At 41.4% G+C, this 23,402-nt stretch overlaps 1 protein-coding gene and 1 pseudogene across 2 annotated transcripts in view; one reads left to right on the top strand and one right to left on the bottom strand.

Moving 5' to 3' along the window:
* Nucleotides 1–314: 314 nt before the first annotated feature.
* LOC143889017 (uncharacterized) lies at nucleotides 315–887 on the bottom strand. The gene has a single exon (XM_077393364.1). The coding sequence runs from the start codon at nucleotides 885–887 to the stop codon at nucleotides 315–317; it is 573 nt and encodes a 190-aa protein (XP_077249479.1).
* Nucleotides 888–14,662: 13,775 nt separating this feature from the next.
* LOC143884869 (uncharacterized) overlaps nucleotides 14,663–23,402 on the top strand; it is a 94,931-nt pseudogene continuing 86,191 nt past the window's right edge. Inside the window, exon 1 of the transcript XR_013253087.1 lies at nucleotides 14,663–15,212. The product of XR_013253087.1 is annotated as an uncharacterized LOC143884869 (transcript). The remainder of the gene's footprint in view (nucleotides 15,213–23,402) is intronic.

Genomic DNA, 23,402 nt, shown 5'->3' on the forward strand with positions numbered 1-23,402 from the left:
ACATTGTTCGGCCAACCAGTCTTCCGCGTTTGGGGTCAAACGAGTCGTCCACTTCTGACCTGCCTTCTGACAGTATTGAAAGAAGTCAGATAGTTTCCATCTTGTCTGTTCGACAAGTGCTGCAATAGGCAACTCCCTTGCGCCCTTTAAAAGTGCATTGAAGCTCTCAGCCGCGTTAGTTGTCAGCACGTTATATCTAGAACCTTCAAAATAAGCGCTGGCCCAATTTTGTTTAGGAATCTCCGATATCCATTTCTCTGCGCTTTTACTCATGGTTTTAATACTCTCCATCGCATCCTTAAAAGCACCCTCCCTTAGGAATATGCAGCATTCATAAAAAGTTTCCACAGATCTTCACTCTTAAATTTTCCATGGAAGTTGGCACTGAGGTGGTGGATGCAATAGAAATGGTGCGACCCTGGGAGACCTTCCGCTACGGCTCTAGGCAACCCCTTCATCCGGTCGGACCCAATCGTGATGACATCTCGTCCTGCAGAAATGAAATTCTGACGGAACAAATGCAGGAACCATACCCAGCTATCATACGTCTCAGCCTCGACTACTGTAAGTGCCAGCGGGAATAACCCATTGTTGCCATCTATCGCAGTTGCCGCTAGTAGAGTCCCCCTGTACTTCCCCCGCAGATGGGTCCCATCAATTAGGGCGAGGGGCCTAACACTTCGGTTGAACGCACTAATGCTAGGGCCAAATGACCAAAAGAAACGCCCAAATGTATCATCCCCTCTTGGCCGCAGCTCTCGAGTTCGGCACAACCGCACTACTGTGCCAGGATTCCTTCTTACCAACTCATCAGCATATGCAGGCAGGATGCGATATGACGCCTCGGCATTCTCACACATAATTTCTTGTATGATCATCTTTGCCATGTGGGCTTTTCGATACGAGATTGTTATTCTCCAGTGGGCCTTGATGTACCGTCTTATCATAGGAGCCTACTTTGCAGTGGCCATGGGATGATCGTTTCCTTTCATTGTGCTTGAGCATGTGTGCTGAGGGATAAATGTTTTTACCTTAACATAATATGTATAAGTGGTCCCTGTGATACGCTATGGGCATGTACGATCCTTGCATCTAACGCCGTACTTTGTGGGATTTGTCTCTTGTGGGACAAACACAAACCGATGCCGGATTGCGTACTCTGTGACTTTCTTCTGAAAGACTTTAAGATTTGGGAAGATTGCCCCGACCGAGAAATCCTCAGGTCCCACGATCACATTTACTTCATCACCCCCTACAACCATTTCATCCGCTTCCATCGGCTGCCTTATATTGGTATTTCCCAAAGCATCGCCTAGATAATTACTAGGTTCATCCTCCTCCTCATCACCCATCTCATCATCGTCACGGAAGTCCTCTTCATCATAACCGAAGTCCTCTTCATCGTCGTTATTACTGCCATCGTCCGGTGGACCCAAATCAATAGCATGAATATCACATTCAAAATTGCTACAGAAGTCCCAATCGTTTCTGCCTGGTTGGATTTTCTCAAACTCGGTCTCATTCAAAGTGGGATCTTCAAAATCCTGATTCAAGTCCACTTCATACCTGCAGATCGGTAGCCAATTAAAGTTAAAGTAATTGATTTACAAATGAAAGGAATGAATATTAATCGCACCCAACGTTCAATACTATAATTTACCGATGTATGGTATGAATACCGCCAAGCGTTCTTTTCTCTTTTCGAGCAACGGCCGTTACAATCGGTGATGCAGGAACTACGGGGACAGTACTAATATTCGGCCTCGAAGCCTCTGCAAATGAGGAAGGAATCATAGGCTCCGGAGAATTGTTTCCTCCGAATCCGAACTCTTTAGTTACATATAGGGTCACAGTGTTAATGACCGTACTATCAAAGAGCATCATTACTAGATCAAGGTCGTCGTCATCTCGAATATCATGTAAGATGATATGAGATGAGTCCAAAACATATCGACACTTTATAGATAGAGAAACGTCACTTCGATTGGTCCCAATTTTGCTATGAATTAGATTATCAAAATCTCTATATTTTGCTGTCCGGCCAACAATAAGAGGCAACATCTTCCCGCCCACGTATTTAAATGATACCACATCCTTTAGAGTGCCGTCGATGTGTAAGACAAAAGAAGCCCTTCGTTCCTCTCTCCTGTAAAGACAAAATTAAACACTGATTAGAAGTTGTTTAAAGCAATTTAAATGTGCTAAAAATGGAAAGAGAGGAGAATGGAAAGGTAACTACATACTTTTCCATGGAAGGGAGGTTAGTATTGGTGCAATGCAATAGAATGGTACTTTGGAGTGAACCAATCGAATGGTGGTTTATGCCCCTAGAATGAAAGCAATGGAATGGGGTGTAAACAAATAATGTGTGGGGTGTAAACAAATAATGTATGAGAAATTATTGATTTAAACCATTGATATTTGAAAAATGAGGGGTTTTCTCAACTGAGTTCTAAATTATTAGGCGTTTAAAACAATGATATCTCACACATTATTGGTTTAAACAATTGATTGTGGGGTGTAAACCAATAATGTGTGAGAAATTATTGATTAAAACTACTGATATTTGAAAAATTAGACGTTTTCTCAACTGAGTTCTGAAATATCAATGGTTTAAACCAATGATATCTTACACATGATTGGTTTAAACAATTGATTGTGTGGTGTAAACCAATAATCTATGAGAAATTATTGATCTAAACAATTGATATTTGAAAACTTAGAGGTTTTCTCAACTGAGTTCTATAATATTAGTGGTTTAAACCAATGATATCTCACACATTATTGGTTTAAACAATTGATTGTGGGGTGTAAACCAATAATCTGTGAGAAATTATTGATTTAAACCATTGATATTTGAAAAATTAGAGGTTTTCTCAACTAAGTTCTAAAATATTAGTGGTTTAAACCAATGATATCTCACACATTATTGCTTTAAACAATTGATTGTGGGGTGTAAACCAATAATCCGTGAGAAATTATTGATTTAAACCATTGATATTTGAAAATTTAGAGGTTTTCTCAACTGAGTTATAAAATATTAGTGGTTTAAACCAATGATATCTCACACATTATTAGTTTAAACAATTGATTGTTCAAACTTTAGGGTTGTAAACCAATAATCTGTGAGAAATTATTGATTTAAACCATTGATATTTGAAAAATTAGCTGTTTTCTCAACTGAGTTCTAAAATATTAGTGGTTTAAACCAATGATATCTCACACATTATTGGTTTAAACAATTGATTGTGGGGTGTAAACCAATATTCTGTGAGAAATTATTGATTTAAACCATTGATATTTGAAAATTTAGAGGTTTTCTCAACTGAGTTATAAAATATTAGTGGTTTAAACCAATGATATCTCACACATTATTGGTTTAAACAATTGATTGTTCAAACTTTAGGGTTGTAAACCAATAATCTATGAGAAATTATTGTTTTAAATCATTGATATTTGAAAAATTAGCTGTTTTCTCAACTCAGTTCTAAAATTTTAGGTGTTTAAACCAATGATATCTCACACATTATTGGTTTAAACAATTGATTGTTCAAACTTTAGGGGTATAAACCAATAATCTGTAAGAAATTATTGATTTAAACCATTGATATTTGAAACATTAGGGATTTTCTCAACTGTGTTCTAAAATATTAGTGGTTTAAACTAATGATATATAACACATTATTGATTTAAACAATTGATTGTTCAAACTTTAGAGGTGTAAACCAATAATCTGTTACAAATTATTGATTTAAACCATTGATATTTGAAAAATTAGGTGTTTTCTCAACTGACTTCTAAATTATTAGTGGTTTAAACCAATGATATCTCACACATAATTGGTTTAAACAATTGATTGTGGGGTCTAAACCAATAATCTGAGAGAAATTGTTGATTTAAACCATTGATATTTGAAAAATTAGAGGTTTTCTCAACGGAGTTCTAAAATATTAGTGGTTTAAACCAATGATATCTCAACTTCTTACAAACTGTAGGTTTAAACCATTGTTTTTGCAGAAATTAGGAATTTTCCAATTGATTTTCTAAAAATTTGTGGTTTAAACCATGTAGATTATGGGTTTAAAAATAAATTTCTGAGAAACTATTGCTTTAAACCATTGATCTTTGAAAAATTACAACTGATTTTCAATATATTAAGGGTTTTAAAAATGATTTTTCACAAATATTGATTTAAACCATTTTTTTTCCAAAACTTAGTGATTTAAACCATTGATCTTTGACAAAAGTGAAGGAGAAAGTCACAGTGAGGCCATTTCCAAAAAAAAAAAAAACCATTTCAAGAAAATAAAGTCACAGTGAGAGGGGTACCAACCTCTTTTGTGCCGGTGACGGGGAGAGAGAGGACAGTGAGAGAGGTAGAGAAGACCGCCGGAGAAGACCAGAGAGAGAGAGAGAGAGAGAGAGAGAGAGAGAGAGGTGGGTGGGTGTATACTGTAAAGTGCTTTGGGTTTCTCAAATTTAAATTTCCAACAGCTGAAAGTAATCATCATAGCCTCTAATTTGATTTGATAGGGGGAGAGAGAGAGGGAGAGAGAGAGAGAGGGAGAGGGAGAGAGAAAAACGTATGTAAGGGTCTTCTCGTCAAAGTCACTCTACATTGGTCATTTACAACACTCCCCCTTGACACGTCATTATCAAATTAAAGCCCTTTTTTTTGGTCATTTTCTCAAAAAAAACATAATTGATTAGATAAACTTTTTATCGAAGATAGAGAGACTCCTATGTAACATTAAGTTAAAAAAATATTGGGATTTCATGGTGTTGTGTTTGCCTTGAATCCCTTAAAAGGCAATTACTTGTTTTATTAGGACTCTTATATTGGCAGGTTCGTTTGATTGAGTTTTCCAAAGATAGTTTCCTATTATATTAGGAAACATTGAGAACGGTACTATCCAAAACGAACACAAGTAGAGAGAGAGTCTGGCATAACGTTTTATGCCTACAACACAAAGAAGGAAAAACGTCTTCACTGCATACGACTTTGAGTGAAACCAAGTTGAATTTTACAGAGAGAGACAAGGTGGGTTTTCTGGGGCTTTGGCGAGAGGTAAAGTGAAGAGGATACAACTGATTTGGGATCTCTTGTAGAGGAAGAAGCAAGGCCGCTAGGGAGTGAAGGCGCTTGGATCCTAGCGGGCGTAGAGATTGTTTTTCTTGTAATCTGGAGAAAGCTTGGGCTTTTGTAATCCGGTGAGTGCTTCTTGTAACCCAATTATTTTCCACATAGTGAAATATTTTTAAGTCTTCTCCCGTGGTGAACCACGTAAATCTTGTGTGCTTTATTTGTGGTTTGGCTTGCGCTTTACTTTATTTGTTCTTGCAAATTAACTACGAACACGTTGCCTAGTGTTAACACATAATACCGGAAACACAATTTCGTGTTCGGATTATTAATGGGTCACCGCGGAGGGCTGATTTTGAGCCTTAATTCCGTAACACATGAGTCTTTTATTGCTTTTACATTCTATTCACTCATCTTGATTAATCGTCAATATATTTTTCTGGGCATCATTTGGGCTGAACCTGCATTGGTGCGGCGGCTATGCACCTATCGTATTTTTTTTTATTTTTTATTTTTTATTTTTTTTTTGTAGTTTCTGTAGTTATATCCCAATCTGATTTCTAGCACGAGTAGGTCAGTCAAAGAAACTTAATGGGATAAGGCTACCAACCCCAAAAATGCGATGATGCGACCCTTTTACATAGAGAAAACAAAATTGGCTGGTTTATTGTGAAATATGTTCTTCAATCCTACCTTCTACAAATTTCAAAATTTAGACATAGTGTTGAAAATTTAGTGACCCAGTAGCATGAAGAAAAGCCTAGTGCATTCTGAATATAAGTTGTAGTATCCAGGCCCAATCATCATGATTAAACCACTCACAGGAAAGATAAGTGTAATTAAAAAGTTACGAAACTTCCTCAATGTCTTTTTTTTTCTTGAATGTGTAAGCTACAGGTTGAACCATAGAATGATTCAAAATGCATCACTTTTTAAATGCATTAAATTACTTCATTACATGGCATTGGCATCTTGTTTTCCCCAAATATTGTTGGACATCTGATCTTTTCGACCACAAGTTGCAGGTACCTTACCATTAACATTTTTCAAATGCAGTCAAATTTTAAATATATTCAAAATTTCGAGAAGAGGGAGAACTTGGTTGAGGAATTCGTGCAGTTTTTTTTATTTCCAAGTATAACTTTGGGATCACAAAAACATGTGTTGTTGTATTTTGGATGAAGTGTTATGATATACAAGCATTGTAATCAATGTTAAAATATCTTGAAACACAACTCTGACGCAATGAGGGTCCAAGTCTAACTCGAGTCATCTTTCAGTTGGGTTATTTGAGGAGGTTTTGTGTCTCCTATCCGTGAGGACCCATAGTTTTTTTGGAACTAAACCCTCAAGATACTTTCTCATTGAGATCGTTTTTTGGCTGCCTTTTATGTGTTGAGAAGTTCCTTCAGTGGAGTCACATGTGGAAGACTCCCATCCCTCCAAGGGTGCAACAATTTTTTTTTTGGATGGTGGCATTACAGAACAGTCAGTACTATTGACAGTGTTAAGAGGAAGAAGTTTTGACTCTCTAATATAATTAAAATCCTCAAGGTGGCCTCAACGTTTGCCCCTCTACTTATTCATTATGATGTGGTTAGGAAATTATGGATCTATGTTGGTATGGTTAGGCATTTTCAAGGTTTTAAATTTCGGTTTTGGTCAACATGGAAATGGAAACATTTCGGTTTCCGTGGAAATCTTGTAAAATCACGGAAACACATGGAAACATATGCAAATGATAAATTTTTTAAATCTTTAAAAAAAAAAATGCTAATGATGAAATTTTAAGACGAAACTTTGGGAAAAGCTAGAATAAGCACAAATACATACTTAGAAACAATCAATTAAGCAAGAAAGCCATCTATAATGGCTTAATCAAATCGAACACCTAGTGACATGCGTTGTCGCACATGTCTGGAATAGTAAAGTCTATAAAGAAGTACAATGTAATGAAGTATAAGAAAGTACAATGATCAGTCTCCCCTCTAATTATTAGGTATTATTTAGTGGCAAACCGTACAATGTAATGTAAGCTGTCAATACCACATAGAGTTACAAGGTATTATTGATCCTATGCCGATTTGGCATCCCATGCATAAGATACAGTTACTTTGTTGTGCAATTTAATGATGTTTCCTACCAAATATCATTCTCTACATAAATGAAGTGAAATGCAAATAATATCTTTCCATTTTTTGTGGTTCTGCCTATTTCGGTCAAATTTTGGCAATTTCGGTCCAATTCAGAAATTTTCGATCGAATTTTAGGAATTTCGGACAAAATTTTAGGGAAATAATGACGTAAAAGAAAATCATGTAGATTTCGTTTTGGTGGGGATGGAAATGGAAATATTTTGGTCATTTCGGGGAAGTTTCGGGGAAATTTAAAATCATGGGCGTCTTCCATCCTGTGGAAGAGTGGTCTTTTTGACACTTGGGAGATCGACTAACCATAACTCAACTCAACTCAACTAAGCCTTTGTCCCAAACTAGTTGGGTCGGCTAATGAATCCTTTAAAAAATTTGAATGAAGAAGGTGAAAGAATCTGCCCGGCTCAAATTGACTAAGTCTAATCCTGACACTAGTTGGGTTCGTCTACATGGATCATTTTCTTCCATTCTCTCCTATCCAAGATCATGTTCTCTGTTATGTTCCTAGCCATCAAGTCTTTCCTCACTGCTTCTACCCAAGTTGTTTTTAGTCTGCCCCTACCTCTTTTTACTCCTTCAGCTTGGCACGAGTCACTTCTTCTCACTGGAGCATCCACATGCCTACATTGGATATGCCCAAACCATCTTAGGCTGTGCTCTCTCATCTTCTCCTCAATTGGTGCCACCCCCACCTATTATGTTCCTCTCCAAGGTCGACTAACCATAATGGTGAAAATATCGTTCTCTGAAGAAATGTTTTCTTGTTCCATTTGGCCAGATCTGACCTTCATCTTCTCCAACAGTGACCTAAGGCACAACAAACTTGGTTTTTCTTATTCAATCAATTTAGTTGATAAATTGATGGATTGTGTCAAAGTTGAAATATCTAGAAAACTATGGCTTGTGATCTACCATTTCTCATTGCTTTCCACATGCTCTATGGTGTACTCCACTCAGCAAGATGAACTTTCCTATTGAATGGAAACCCCTCTGGATTCTTATCAACTTCTTTTCAGCTGTCCTAGGAAGTAGGTAAATAGACGTGAATTATATTGGCTAACAAGACCACGGTGCTTAATCAAGGCTAGCAACCTACTACCCTATCGTGCAGAAAGTATCTATGTCACAAATATCTCTGATATTTTCAAAATATCATGTCTTTATCACGACATTTTGATAAAATGACAAAATCATGAAAAAATCCCGAGATTTTAAAAATATAGAGATATTTTCATTTTCATCATAAAATATCACGATAATATCACAATATTATCCCGATATTTTTATAATATTTTATTTTATATCTTTTTATTAAATTCTATATATTTATATGTTTTTTAAATAATTTTTTTATTTTTTATCACCCCCTTCCTCATCTCTAACCAAGATTCAAAATTTTCAACCGCTTGCTTGTGTATGCATATTTATATGTTTTTTAAATAATTTTTTTATTTTTTATCACCCCCTTCCTCATCTCTAACCAAGATTCAAAATTTTCAACCGCTTGCTTGTGTATGCGACCATTTTCATTTGATAGACTGGTATATCTCAGGTATATACTGTTGGAAATTTGTTGAGGGTACTGTTGATGATAGAAAACAGAAACTTGTTGCTTCAAGGCGTGATATCACTTTCCTTAAGACAAGATTCGCCCCCACTAGTAGTGTGCAAAGGGGATCCGCGAATTGCCTCCAAGATACAATGAAGCCTAGTAGGGAAGCCCTACTAATGTTTGATGACGCGTAGCACTAGCGGAATCAAACCCGAAATGCCCTTCCGAAATTTCAAGCCTTAGAGAAATCTCTAGATTCTGTTTCTGCAGAAAAACAGTATCTAGAACAGTAAACAAAAGAAAAAACAGTATGTAGAAATACTTGGGGATTTTTGTGGGAGTGTAGAAGAGAGTGTAAAATCAGTCAGAATTGCCAATTCGATTTCTATATGAAATGACTGAAGTTTGCACATTTTTATAGACCATCTGGTGTCTTTTCAGTGTGAAAAACACCTCTACAGGGCACCTTTCCAGAATGTTTGAAATCTGACCGTTAGATCGCACCCATTGATATTGAATGGTCCTGATCGATTCTAGAGGTGACTGTTGGTTTGAGTAAATCCTCTCTCCAACCCAGTCATCGTTAGATCAACCATCTATGGTGTGGATCGCACCCCCTTGGCACATGACCGTTGGGGGAAGGGACACAACCCATTTGATCACACCCTTTGACCGTTGGAGTCATGGGCCCGTTGGGCCGACCGTTAGGCCCGAACCGAAGCCCAACCCAACTGAACCATTCGGCTTGATGGGCCTGCGAACCATCAAGCATAGATGAAGGTATCTCTCGATTTGAACCTTCACTTAGTGAGGACATATCAAAGTTAACCAGAATTGCATAGTAGACGTATCTTTGAACTAGCTATTCTATTTGGTTAACCGGATACGTCTCACACACAAGATTTCACCTCTTTGGGCAATTTCTAAAACCGACACATGTACTGGCCTTGTGTCTATATCTTGGTTTCGTGAGCGCTCTAGAGACTAGCCAGGTCTCATAGGAAGCGGCACCACTTCCACACTCACATAGGTAGGCTTATCAAGAGTGCCCCTGTAACTAAAACACTCCAACACTATGTTATAAGCCTATTAAGAGTTTAAATACTCAGCCTTCTCCTTTTAAACATTACAGGTACCAAGCACTTTACCTTGGGATGGCAAATAATACAGATTATAGTGCTTGCAATCACTCCATATGATGTACTTGAACTCATTGAACTCAAGACTTGATGTTTATTCAAGTGTTGAGTTGATGTTCCATCATTGGTGACTATTGGTTAATGGCTTTAACCCCATCCCTAATGATGTTTTACACACCAGATCTCTTGCAAGAGCTTTAGTGAATGGATCGGCCAAGTTTTGGCTCGATCTCACAAAATCAATAGTTACTACTCCATTAGTAAGTAACTCTCTTATAGCACTATGTCTAAGTCCTATATGTCTGGACTTACCATTATAAACATGATTATATGCCCTTGATAGTGTGGCCTGACTATCACAATGGACATAAATCGATGGCATTGGTTTAGACTATAACGGAATTTCCAATAACAAATTCCGAAGCCATTCCGCCTCTTTACAGCATGCTGCCAGAGCTATAAACTCTGCTTCCATAGTTGAAGTTGTTATGCATGTCTGTTTCTTAGAGGCCCAGGAGACTGCTCCCCCACCAAGGGTGAAAATCCACCCACTGGTTGATAAATGGTCTATACGCTCAGTTATCCAACTAGCATCAGAGTATCCTTCTATTACAGTTGGATACCCACTATAACATAAACCATAGTCTATAGTTTTCTTTAAATATTTTAAAACTCTATAGACTGCATTCCAATGAGAAAAACTAGGATTACTGGTAAACCTACTAAGTTTACCTACAGCATATGCTATGTCTGGCCTAGTACAAGTCATAGCATACATAAGACTACCAATTACACTAGCATACCCTAGTTGAGAGATAGTCCTACCAGTATTAAGATACAACTTTATATTTGGGTCAAAAGGTGTTGAAATGGGTGAACATTCAAAATGGTTAAACTTTTTAAGAACTTTCTCAATATAATGTGATTGTGTTAGAATAAGACCATTGTCCTGTCTTATGATTCTAATACCCAAAATCACATCAGCTTCACCCATATCTTTCATATCAAAGTTTTGAGAAAGATATGATTTAGTACTTTGAATGCTTGCAATATCAGTACCAAAAATTAACATGTCATCAACATATAAACAAATAACAACACCTTTGCTGCCCTTAAATTTACTGTATATACATTTATCTGATTCATGTATCTTATAACCATTTGACACTAAGACTTTATCAAATCTTTCATGCCATTGTTTAGGGGCTTGCTTAAGCCCATACAAAGATTTGATAAGCTTACATACTTTATGCTCTTGGCCTGGCAGAATAAATCCCTCAGGTTGTTCCATATACACTTCTTCATCAAGTTCACCATTTAAGAATGCGGTTTTAACATCCATCTGGTGAATGTGAAGTTTGTATATGGAAGCAAGGGCAATCAACACTCTAATGGTAGAAATCCTAGCAACAGGTGCATATGAGTCAAAGTAATCAATACCGGGTTTTTGAGTAAACCCTTTGGCAACTAACCTTGCCTTAAACTTTTCTATGGTCCCATCTACTTTGATCTTCTTCTTGAAGATCCATTTACAAGATTAATGTGACCTAAATGGGGACCAAGCAAATTAATTCACGCCACAACATTACAACTGACGTGAGCCGGCCCTTAATTTTAGGGAAATCATAAAAAGTATTTTTCTTTTTGAACACATGGTGTATTCTCTGCTAGGTCCTATTAGATCCTATTCTCGGTTTCCATATCATTTTCCAATAATAAAATATTCAAAATGAGACTACAAAGAGAATGATTGAGGCCGGGCTCTATAGTACCAGGAAGGGCAGAAGGGCCTTTGTTTCTCCACTTTTCCAAGATTAATGTGTTCTGAACTAAAGTCTAAAACTACACGCAGAGTGTAGTTGTTTGCATTCATTGCTCGCATGCCATACTTTTTCTCTTCCACCAATGGAGGCCTCTCCATCTTTAATGTTGTTATTGGGTAGCAGGTTAGTTGATCCGAAATAATTATATACCTTTTATCAAGCATGTAGAAAATACTTCTAAATACATCTTTAAGCCATTGATGCCCCCAATCTTGCAAATAAGATCTTAATTCCTCATATCAACGGTCACGATCAAAATCACCAAGGAAATGTTCTACTGGGCATTGGGTCATGCTCATTTTCCTTCATCAAGGCCATGAGTATTTCAAGTCAAATACCATATCCGTTCCCCGGCCAAAACAGTTAGGATAGATATTACCACCCGCTAGAGATAACTACTGGCGTGGATCCACTCTGATCTGACCAAACCCCTTTTTGTTTTCTCTCCTCCTTCCTCTTTTTGAAGCCATGTAAGCAAAAAATACAAGGAGAAAAAAAAAAAAAATTCTATTCAACCCCATTTACCTTTTTTTATCTTATCACTCCCATAGATTCTTTTCCTAGTCTTTATTATTGGGTCAGGTGGAAAAACCATGAAGCCAATCTGATTTACTTGCTCATGTATCATAACTACCTTCAAGATCATGATTGATCAATAGTTCAAAGGGGAGATCTTTTCTTGTTTTTTGGCATCATATCTCTGAACCATTTTTTCCCATAATTTCTCTTTTTATTGGGTTTTTTTTTTAACTGGTTTTGGATGTAACATATTTTGTTTTGTTTTGGGTGTTATTGTTAGTACGTTTTTTCTCTTTAATTTTTGTAATTTAGCTCATATCAGGCATTGATTTTGTCAAGAAGTGGAGTGGAAAGCAGGAAATAGAAATACCCATGTGGGTCATATTTGTTTTTTTCGAATTTCTATTCGTTAAACAATTATTCTTTTAGGAACCGGTTTGTTCATGCTGCCATTTCATGCATTACATTAATATGATCAGTGACTAGGTCAATAAAGGTTTGAATTTTATAGGTTAGTTTGATTTATATAAATGAATTGTTTTGCTGTTTTATAAAAAAAACATATAAGACAAGATTCGCCCCCACTAGTAGTGTGCAAAGGGGATCCGCGAATTGCCTCCAAGATACAATGAAGCCTAGTAGGGAAGCCCTACTAATGTTTGATGACGCGTAGCACTAGCGGAATCAAACCCGAAATGCCCTTCCGAAATTTCAAGCCTTAGAGAAATCTCTAGATTCTGTTTCTGCAGAAAAACAGTATCTAGAACAGTAAACAAAAGAAAAAACAGTATGTAGAAATACTTGGGGATTTTTGTAGGAGTGTAGAAGAGAGTGTAAAATCAGTCAGAATTGCCAATTCGATTTCTATATGAAATGACTGAAGTTTGCACATTTTTATAGACCATCTGGTGTCTTTTCAGTGTGAAAAACACCTCTACAGGGCACCTTTCCAGAATGTTTGAAATCTGACCGTTAGATCGCACCCATTGATATTGAATGGTCCTAATCGATTCTAGAGGTGACTGTTGGTTTGAGTAAATCCTCTCTCCAACCCAGTCATCGTTAGATCAACCATCTATGGTGTGGTTGCGTACGTGCGAAGTGCAAAGTGCGCCTAAAAAAGCGCCACTATGCGCCCTATAGCCCATAGCCCATTGCCCACGCCACGCGCGCGCGTGCGCGTGTGCGAACGGTGCGTTGCACCGTCCCGCGGGTCCAACCATGGGTTCAACCCAATGTGCAATCAACAAGAGTTAGAAAAGGTAGTGCTTTATAAGCCCTTCTCTTTCTTTTCTCTCATCCGATGTGGAACTATCTTTTCAACTACACTTCTACATCCTTTTGTAAAAGCAAATATTTCCAAGAAAACATTTTCTTTTTCCCAAACGCTTTTGATAAAATATTTTCCAAAACACTAAAACATGTAATATACATGATTTTGAAAATGCAAAATCACTAACATATACTACCATTCAATATGTACAGAGAGAGAGAGAGAGAGAGAGAGAGAGGTGCTGACAGGTATATACTCTATATTACGATCTCTTTTTACTCGGTCATTTCTCCTGAAGTTGGGATGACCATCAACTTTTCAGTCATTGTTAGTCTTAATAATGCTTGACTTTCCTTCTTCAGATCAATTAATATAAGCTTAACTCCGGGTCTATTAGATCTTCCCAAGGAAAACCTGTCAACTCACTCTTTAAAGTCTGTAATATAACTACAACACATTTAAATGCATTGTTGCAGTTTTGAGTTTTCTATGCTAATGTTTTGTTATTCATGTAGCATTCTGGTCTTGGGATTCTAATTTCCAATCCCGTTGTTAATGAACACTGTTCTATCATATTTCATCATTTGAAACTACCAGTTACTCCAAAAGCTTAAGCTGTTGGAGAAGGTGTTATTTAATCTTTTATACTTTTAACACTCCCCCTCATGTATGGCCCCTGTTTTTAGGGTTGGCCTAAACATGGCACATGTGGCCCCTCTTTTTGGGTTTGGCCATTGTATGTGGATTTTTGCTATCAAGAAGGTTTGAACTCAGGATCTTTGGCTCTGATACCATGTGAAACTACCAGTTACTTCAAAAGCTTAAGCTGTTGGAGAAGGCATCATTTAATCTTTTATACTTTAACACATCATTTGCACTTAAAAGACATCTTTAGACAATCATTAAGGTTTTTTGAGTTCATCATTATCAGTTGTTTTGGAGAACCTTAAATGAATTCCAACCTGCCAAAAAGGGAAAAAAAAAGATTTTTCCAATTTATATGACCACTGTTTTGTCAAAGTTAGAAATAGTTTCTATTGAATGAACACAACTTTATCTTCATTTCTTTGGCACTTCATGATATTTTTCTTTCTTACCTTGGTTTTTTATCTGCAGAGAAAATGCAAAGCAACCCTGAGGCATCCCTTAGATGCCTACAGGGTAAGGAATTTCATTACAATCAACCAGATGATGAAAATGCTGTTGAAACTGAAAACTCATTTGGAAGTGAGGCCTTTGCATTTCCAAATGAAGGTTATCACAGACCTCTATACCAACAAGACTTTTATATGTGGTCAACCTTTCAACCTGATGTTCAAAAGCCTCAGCACAACCAATGGAGTACCTTGGAAAACCATTTCTATCCAATGAACTGGGAGTACTATTTTCCCGTAGAAAATCGAATTCAGTACATGCCTTTCAAGATTTGTTCTCAAGGTTACCCGTACGATTTTCAGTGTCAAGAATTTCAACATTTTGTGGTCATTGACTTTGAGGCAACTTGCGACAAGGAGAAGAATCCCCATCCACAAGAGATCATTGAGTTCCCATCTGTTGTAGTTGATTGCACTGGGCAGTTGGTAGCTTCTTTTCAGACATATGTGCGCCCTTTCTATCATCAACTTCTCAGTGATTTCTGCAAGGAGCTCACAGGCATTCAGCAAATTCAGGTGCCTAGCATTTTTGATCTTCATCTTGATGCGGATTGTAGGCCCAATAAGAGGCATATTTTCCCATTAGGACTCTTAGGGATTTATTTCGACCTTATTTAGTTTCTAGGATTTTTGTTTCCTTGTTTTAGTTTTTAGGGCTTTTTTTCCCATGAAATTTTATTTCCATTGCCTATATATAGGCCTTGTGTATTAGAGATAAGAAGTTTTGATGATGGAATAGATCTGAATACAGATTCTCCCCTCTTCAAAAAAGCCCTAAAAACTAAAACATGGAAATAAAAATCCTACAAACTAAATAACATGGAAATAAATCCCTAAAAGTCTTAATGGGTAAATATGCCTCTTATTGGGCCAACAATCCACATCACATCTTCCCTCAGTTTGTGATATGGAATGATTACTTCCAGCTTACAGGCAGTTATAGTTTTCTGTTTAGTTGCTCGCACAATTTTTTTGATATTGCTACTGTTATGGTGCTTCACCTTTACGTGGTTTCAGTAATTTACATTTTTTTTACAAGAGTGTAAATATCCCACCGTAATTGATCTAGTTTTTATTGTTCACTATGTGTAAAAAGTAATGACTACAGTTTTCTCTATGAGATCCTTAGATCTTCAATTGAGCATCATTAGATGGAAATATGGTCTGTTGGCAAATTCTATTGGCGGGTTTAGACCAACTATTACGTTTTCAAAGTTAAGTTTTACTTGTCAATTTTCTTGTGTATAACTTTGATACAGTGTACCAATGACGCGAATCATTAAGAAAGTTTTGGGTCAAATGAAGTTTAATTTTATTCGTTAAACCTGGTTTGCCAGGGGATCCAAGTGATTGTCTCAGTAGATGCCTACTGCCTTCTATTAAATCCTCTGCTGATTGTGCATGTGATGCCATGACTATTTGACACATACTTTTCTCTTATGATTTGGTTGACACTTTGAATTTATCACCGACACACGTGTCCGACACAACACGCATGTCCACATGTTTCAACAGTCCTTTGGACACTTTTAAAGGTACTGCTAGAAGTGTTGACTTAATGTGGGTGTTTGAACACTTTTTTTTACTGTGTCAAGTGTGACATTCTTTTTTATTATTGAGTATACTGTTTTATTATTAACTCTTCTTTTATTATAAGGTCTTCTTTAACCAATATTTGTTGTTATATCCCCTCCCATAAACCTTGAACCTTAAACCCTAAACAAACTCTTATTCCAATACTATATTCATTGTATCATATTGGTCTCTCTTTCTCGTTCTATATTGGAGACGAAAGAGAACTAGATTAAATTGATGAATGCGTTATTATTTGATTATCTCATATTTATTTTAAATTATAGTTGATTAATTGTAAGATTTATTAGTTTGTTAAATGAATACCATATTTATATTGTTACGAATTATGATAGTAATTAGTAATCTTATAAGTATGTACTCGTCACCATTTCTAGATTTTTAGATATTTCCATGTCAGATAACTTGTATCTGTGTCAAAACTCGACACACGAATCCTTATCTACAAATCATGATTATATATACTTTGTATTTTAGCCGTGTCTCCGTTTGCAATTTTGGGGTTTGCCGTGTCCGACACGGTCCGATACTCTATGTCCGTGTCGACATGCGACACTTGTGTCCGTGTCCACATATCATAGCTTTTCTCAGGGTAACAACATCCTTCCAATGCTCAATATTCAAATGCTAAAGAAAGAATTTTGTTTTTTGTAAGATGATACAAGGCTGCACAAAATCTCAGGTTTGAAGCTCTTGTTGAACTGGAAATCGGTGCATTTCAAGAGGGTTCAGCCGACGCTATAGAAGTCAGGTACAGACATCTTTTACGGTGACAGAGACCTCAGGACATGGCTACCTTAGAAAACCTGAAGAGAGATACTTTCATGAAGTTTTAAGATAATATTTGAAATAAGTTTTTCTTTGTATAAATATTAATTTATTTACTGTAAAAAGATACAAAATTGTATTCAAATAAGCAGCAGTAAATTATTAGAGCATGAATAATATGTAAATAATGGAAATAAACAAGAAAATAGAAACTAAGCTTCAGTCCATAAATCTATGCTGGCACGTGCTTGAAGACTGTTCTCGGAAATTGAGTGTTTGGGTGTGTGAGGACTGAGGAGTTGGTTGAAAATTGCAAGAAGATCTGTACGGCCTTTCTTTCCTCTTCCAGAGGTCCACATAAAACTGGAAAAGTGTTTTCCAATTTGAAGTAAAGAATAGAGAAGGAAAAACCATGATTCTTGTGTCTATTCCTTGCCCTAACTCAAGCAAATTCCTTGCCACAATGGTTTTCAAATGTTAGGTCTAAAATTGGTAACAGGTTATGGTAGGGCCGGAAGGGCTGATCTGACAAGCCACAGCTGAAGGGCTAGTGGAGTCCTGCGCTGCACAAGCACAGACAAGGATGCAAAGGGTCAGAAGACCAACCCGGAGTGGTGCTCCGGACGGGCGCTTCGACACTCAAGTCAGTATGAGCAGGAGTGCAGAGCAATGTCAGAGCAGAAAGCTTAGGGTTTTTTATTTCAGATCCCTCACCTTAGCACAAGTGAAGGCTATTTATAGTGATTCTGAGCCACCTGTCCAGGACAGGTGGTAGCCTCTGTATGGACCAGGTTTCATACCTAGGAGAGGCAGGTGGAAGTCCCTGATTGGTCCAGGTGTCACACCTAGCAGGGACAGGTGTTGGCTTTGCAGTGGTCCCTGTGAGGGCCACGTGTCAACAGCCGATTGGTTGCAGATTTTGGACCCCATCAGTTGCCCCCTGGTTCTCCGAGCCATTTATGACGGCTTGGAGAAGCAAGAAAGCTTACTGCCATAAATCCAAGCCCTTCTGGGCGGCCTGGAAGGGCTGAAATTGCACCGGAGGTCTGTCCGTCTAGGCCTTCTGGGCGGCTCGGCCGGGCAGAATTTGCACTGGAGGTCTGTCCGTCTAAGCCTTCTGGGTGGCTCGGCCGGGCAGAAGTTGCACTGGAGGTCTGTCCGGCCGAGCCCTTCTGGGCGGCTCGGCCGGGCAGAATTTGCACTGGAGGTCTGTCCGGCCGAGCCCTTCTGGGCGGCTCGGCCGGGCAGAATTTTGTCTTCTAGCGAACGCGTCATATCCAGTCCGTCTAAGCCTTCTGGGCGGCTCGGCCGGGCAGACTTTTGTCTTCTAGCGAACGCGTCATATCCTGTCCGGCTAAGCCTTCTGGGCGGCTCGGCCGGGCAGAATTTTGTCTTCTAGCGAACGCGTCATATCCTGTCTGGCTAAGCCTTCTGGGCGGCTCGGCCGGGCAGACTTTTGTCTTCTAGCGAACGCGTCATATCCTGTCCGGCTTAGGCTGTGGACGGCCAGGCCGGGCAGGTCTTTTGGCGTCTAGCGGTTGCGCCATATCCTGTCCGGCTAAGGCGCTGGACGGCCAGGCCGGGCAGGTCTTTTGTCTTCTTCAGATGACCAGATTTTCTGGTCGGCCTGAGATGACCTCATTTTCTGGTCGGCCTGTGATGACCTCATTTTCTGGTTGGCCTGAGATGACCTCATTTTCTGGTCGGCCTGAGATGACCTCATTTTCTGGTCGGCCCGAGATGACCAGGAAAAATATCCTGTCCGGCCATAGTATTGTACCGGAGTGAACCAAGCGGCTCCTTAACCCCAGTTTAAGAACTTGGATTTCATTGTGGGTGGTTTTTGGCCCCCGTACTCTCCTGGCCGGGAGTTGGCTCACAGCCATTTAGAGGCGAACCGAGGTGAACCACCAATGCAAGATCCCATTTTTCTGAACTCGGATTTCAGGTGGTTTTCCACGGGTGGTCCCTGGCCGGAATTGGGTTCCAAGCCATTTCGGGACGGACCGGAGTGAACCACTGCTTGGATCCAAGTCTTCAGAACTTGGGCTTTATAAGGTGGTTTTTCACTGGGTGTCCTTGGCCGGAACTGGTCTCCAAGCCATTGCGGACGTGCCGGAGTGTACCACCGCTGAGCTACAGAGGTCTAAGTCTGCAAACACTGCAAACACTTAGAGCTGGGCTGAGGAGGTCTAAGTCTGCAAACACTTAGACTCTCCTCCGAGCTGTTCCCTCCGCCTATCATCAGAAGATGAAGTTCACTACACCAGGAGGTGTAGGGGTTCTCAGAGGGGATCAACCCCAGTCGAGGCGGTGCTATGTAGCGGCACTGAAAGGGAAGAATGCGTCCCTTTGTACAGCGATGACTACCTGAGGGTTGTCCAGATCGGCTCTGCCCTATCAGAGGCCGCGCAACAGGATCTTGCTCAGTTCCTCAGAGCCAATGCTTGAAGGCCTGTAAAGAATCTCTGTAATTAGCAAAGCCAACACCTGTCCCTGCTAGGTGTGACACCTGGACCAATCAGGGACTTCCACCTGCCTCTCCTAGGTATGAAACCTGGTCCATACAGAGGCTACCACCTGTCCTGGATAGGTGGCTCAGAATCACTATAAATAGCCTTCACTTGTGCTAAGGTAAGGGATCTGAAATCAAAAACCCTAAGCTTTCTGCTCTGACATTGCTCTGCACTCGTGCTCATACTGACTTGAGTGTCGAAGCGCCCGTCCGGAGCACCACTCCGGGTTGGTCTTCTGACCCTTTGCATCCTTGTCTGTGCTTGTGCAGCGCAGGACTCCACTAGCCCTTCAGCTGTGGCTTGTCAGATCAGCCCTTCCGGCCCTACCATAACCTGTTACCAATTTTAGACCTAACAGATTTGGCGCCATCCGTGGGACCCCGGAATGAAAAGCTGTTCGGAACCTCACTCAAGCAATGGTAGGAAAAAACGGAAAGCATGTGCCAACCTCCCGGACGACCCGGGCTACAGCCCCCTGCGAAGGAAGAAGCGAGCGACTGGCCTCGCAGATAGAGGTCGGGGCGGTAGGGGAGCAAAGTCCGACTCGCTCGGACCGCTCAGACCCTACCCCGACCCCGAGGGAGATGCATGCCCTTTTCCAAGAAATGACTGCTGTGATTGCGCAGTTCAGGAATCCGGCTCCCGCACTCCAGCAGCACCCAGCCGAGGCTTCTCAGCCCACCCAGAGGAGGGGAAGCTCCCGCAGAGAGCACACGCCCCCGCCCCGGGAGCAGACTCATCACTCCACAAGATGAGATCACCTCGCCCCGAGCCTCGCCTACATCACCGGTCACGATCTCCCTCCGTACAAAGGCATGGCAGCAAGAGAGACGCCACGCACGGAGAAGGATCGCGGCACCGGCGAAGGAGTCCGGCCAGTCAGTCCGGCTCTGCAATGAGCCCGCTAGCAAGAAGAGAGAGGCCCGTCCACCGGGCAGAAAAGAGAGACGACCTGATGTTACTAAGGATCCAGCAGATGGACCACCGGATTGAAGAGCTCGCCAGAGAGCAGGGCCGGCCTGCCTCCCGGATCTTCACAAGCACTCCCCCATTTTCGGACAGAGTGCTCAGCGCGGCAGCCCCCGAGGGCTGGAAGATGCCGCAAATTTCGCAGTATGACGGGACCACCGACCCCGTGGACCACTTGGAGACTTTCAGGACTACAATGCTCCTCAACGGGGCGTCAGATGGATTCCTTTGCCGGGCATTCCCCACCACCTTGACTGAAGCCGCGAGGGACTGGTACTCGCGGCTCAAACCCAGGTCCGTGGACAATTTTGATGACTTTGGGGACGACCTGGCCTGTCACTTTATGAGCAGCAGAAGACCCAGGAAGACGACGGCTTCGCTGATGGCCCTTAGGCAGGGAGATGATGAGGCCTTGAAAGTGTTCGTTGGTCGCTTTAATAGGGAAGCCCTTCAGGTTCCTAACCTGGATCCCTCCGCGGCCACGAATGCCCTTCTGGCCGGCGCCCGATCAACGGACTTCAGACGAGCAGTGGCCCGGCGCAATCCGCAGTCCCTCGCAGACCTGATGGCCGGGGCGGAGGAGTACATCTCGGTGGAGGAAACTCTCGCCGCCCTGGACTCTGCTAACAAGAGAAGGCCTGAGGAGAAGAACCCTACCAAGCAGCGTAGGGATGATAAATCTCAGAAGAAGGAGAGAAGCCCTTCCCGAAAGGGGAGAAGCCCCCACCCGAGAGAGCATTACACGCAGCTGACCGCGTCCAGAGCACAGATCCTGGCAGCCATTCGGGAAGAGGATTTCATTCGGTGGCCGGAGAGGCAGACCTCGTCGGGAAAAAGAAACATGTCCCAGTACTGCAGATTCCACAAGGACCACGGCCATGACACCAACGCGTGCCTTCATTTGAAGGAGGACCCTCGGAAGGTACTTAAAAAATAATGACAACAGAAGAGAGCGGAAGGACAAGCCGAGGAACAGAGGCAGAAGCCCCCGGGGCGCTCAACCTCTGGACGACCGCATCCAAGCTCCTGCCCCGGCCAGCCCCCTCCTCAGGTACCTCAACCTCAACCTCATGGTGTTATTAGTACCATTTCAGGAGGGCCGACCGCAGAAGGAACCTCTTCATCAGCCCGCAGGACTTATGCCCGGCAGGTCAACGCCGTCCATACCCGCAGCAAGAAGGCCAGGCTAGAGAACGAGATATCCTTTTCAGATGCAGATCTCGACGGCCTGATCCTCCCGCATGATGATGCCCTGGTCATCACCATGCTGATGGCGAACTGGGAAATGAAGAAGATCTTGGTCGACAACGGGAGCTCCGCAGACATCCTCTATTATCACGCCTTTGAGCAGATGCTGATCGGAACTGACCGTTTGAATTAAATTTCAAAGAGAAATAAAGTGGAGTTGTCACTAAACAGTGTCCCTCATTTTTGAGTCACTAATATATGCCAGCTCCTCCAATAAAAGACTCTAAGTGTTTGCAGACTTAGCTCTCAGCTTAAGTGTTTGCAGACTTAGAGAGCGGCAGTGGTGCACTCCGGCGCGTCCAATTTAGTTTGGAGATCAGTTCCAACCATGGACCCGCCCTAGTGGAAAACCACCTCAAAGACCTGCCCGGCCTGGCCGTCCAGCGCCTAAGCCGGACAGGATATGGCGCAATCGCTAGACGCCAAAAGACTCTTGTTTGCAGACTTAGCTCTCAGCCTAAGTGTTTGCAGACTTAGAGCGGCAGTGGTGCACTCCGGTGCGTCCAATTTGGTGTGGAGATCAGTTCCAACCATGGACCCGCCCTAGTGGAAAACCACCTCAAAGACCTACCCGGCCTGGCCGTCCAGCGCCTAAGCCGGACAGGATATGGCGTAATCGCTAGACACCAAAAAGACCTGCCCGGCCTGGCCGTCCAGCGCCTAAGCCGGACAGGATATGGCGCAATCGCTAGACGCCAAAAGACTCTTGTTTGCAGACTTAGCTCTCAGCCTAAGTGTTTGCAAACTTAGAGAGCGGCAGTGGTGCACTCCGGCGCGTCCAATTTGGTGTGGAGATCAGTTCCAACCATGGACCCGCCCTAGTGGAAAACCACCTCAAAGACCTGCCCGGCCTGGCCGTCCAGCGCCTTAGCCGGACAGGATATGGCGCAATCGCTAGAAGCCAAAAGACTCTAAGTGTTTGCAGACTTAGAGAACGGTAGTGGTGCACTCCGGCGCGTCCAATTTGGTGTGGAGATCAGTTCCAACCAAGGACCCGCCCCAGTGGAAAACCACCTTGAAGATTCTAAGTGTTTGCAGATTTAGCTCTCAGTCTAAGTGTTTGCAGACTTAGACCTCCTCAGCTCAGCTCTAAGTGTTTGCAGTGTTTGCAGACTTAGACCTCTGCAGCTCAGCGGTGGTACACTCCGGCACGTCCGCAATGGCTTGGAGATCAGTTCCAACCAAGGACCCGCCCCAGTGGAAACCCACCTTGAAGATTCTAAGTGTTTGCAGACTTAGAGAGCGGCAGTGGTGCACTCCGGCGCTTCCAATTTGGTGTGGAGATCAGTTCCAACCGTGGACCTGCCCTAGTGGAAAACCACCTCAAAGACTCTAAGTGTTTGCAGACTTAGCTCTCAGCATAAGTGTTTGCAGACTTAGAGAGCGGCAGTGGTGCACTCCGGCACGTCCAATTTGGCTTGGAGATCAGTTCCAACCAAGGACCCGCCCCAGTGGAAACCTTGAAGATTCTAAGTGTTTGCAGACTTAGCTCTCAGTCTAAGTGTTTGCAGACTTAGACCTCCTCAGCCCAGCTCTAAGTGTTTGCAGTGTTTGCAGACTTAGACCTCTGTCCAGGACAGGTGGTAGCCTCTGTATGGACCAGGTTTCCTAC

The sequence above is a fragment of the Tasmannia lanceolata genome, unplaced genomic scaffold (assembly GCF_043159265.1).
Source record: "Tasmannia lanceolata isolate RefF3 unplaced genomic scaffold, GAP_Taslan_0.1 ptg000002l, whole genome shotgun sequence".
Classification (NCBI taxonomy): domain Eukaryota; kingdom Viridiplantae; phylum Streptophyta; class Magnoliopsida; order Canellales; family Winteraceae; genus Tasmannia; species Tasmannia lanceolata.

What these genes read in the sequence shown, in the direction of transcription:
- LOC143889017 (XM_077393364.1), bottom strand. Translation starts at nt 887, where the DNA reads ATGGCAAAGATGATCATACAAGAAATTATGTGTGAGAATGCCGAGGCG.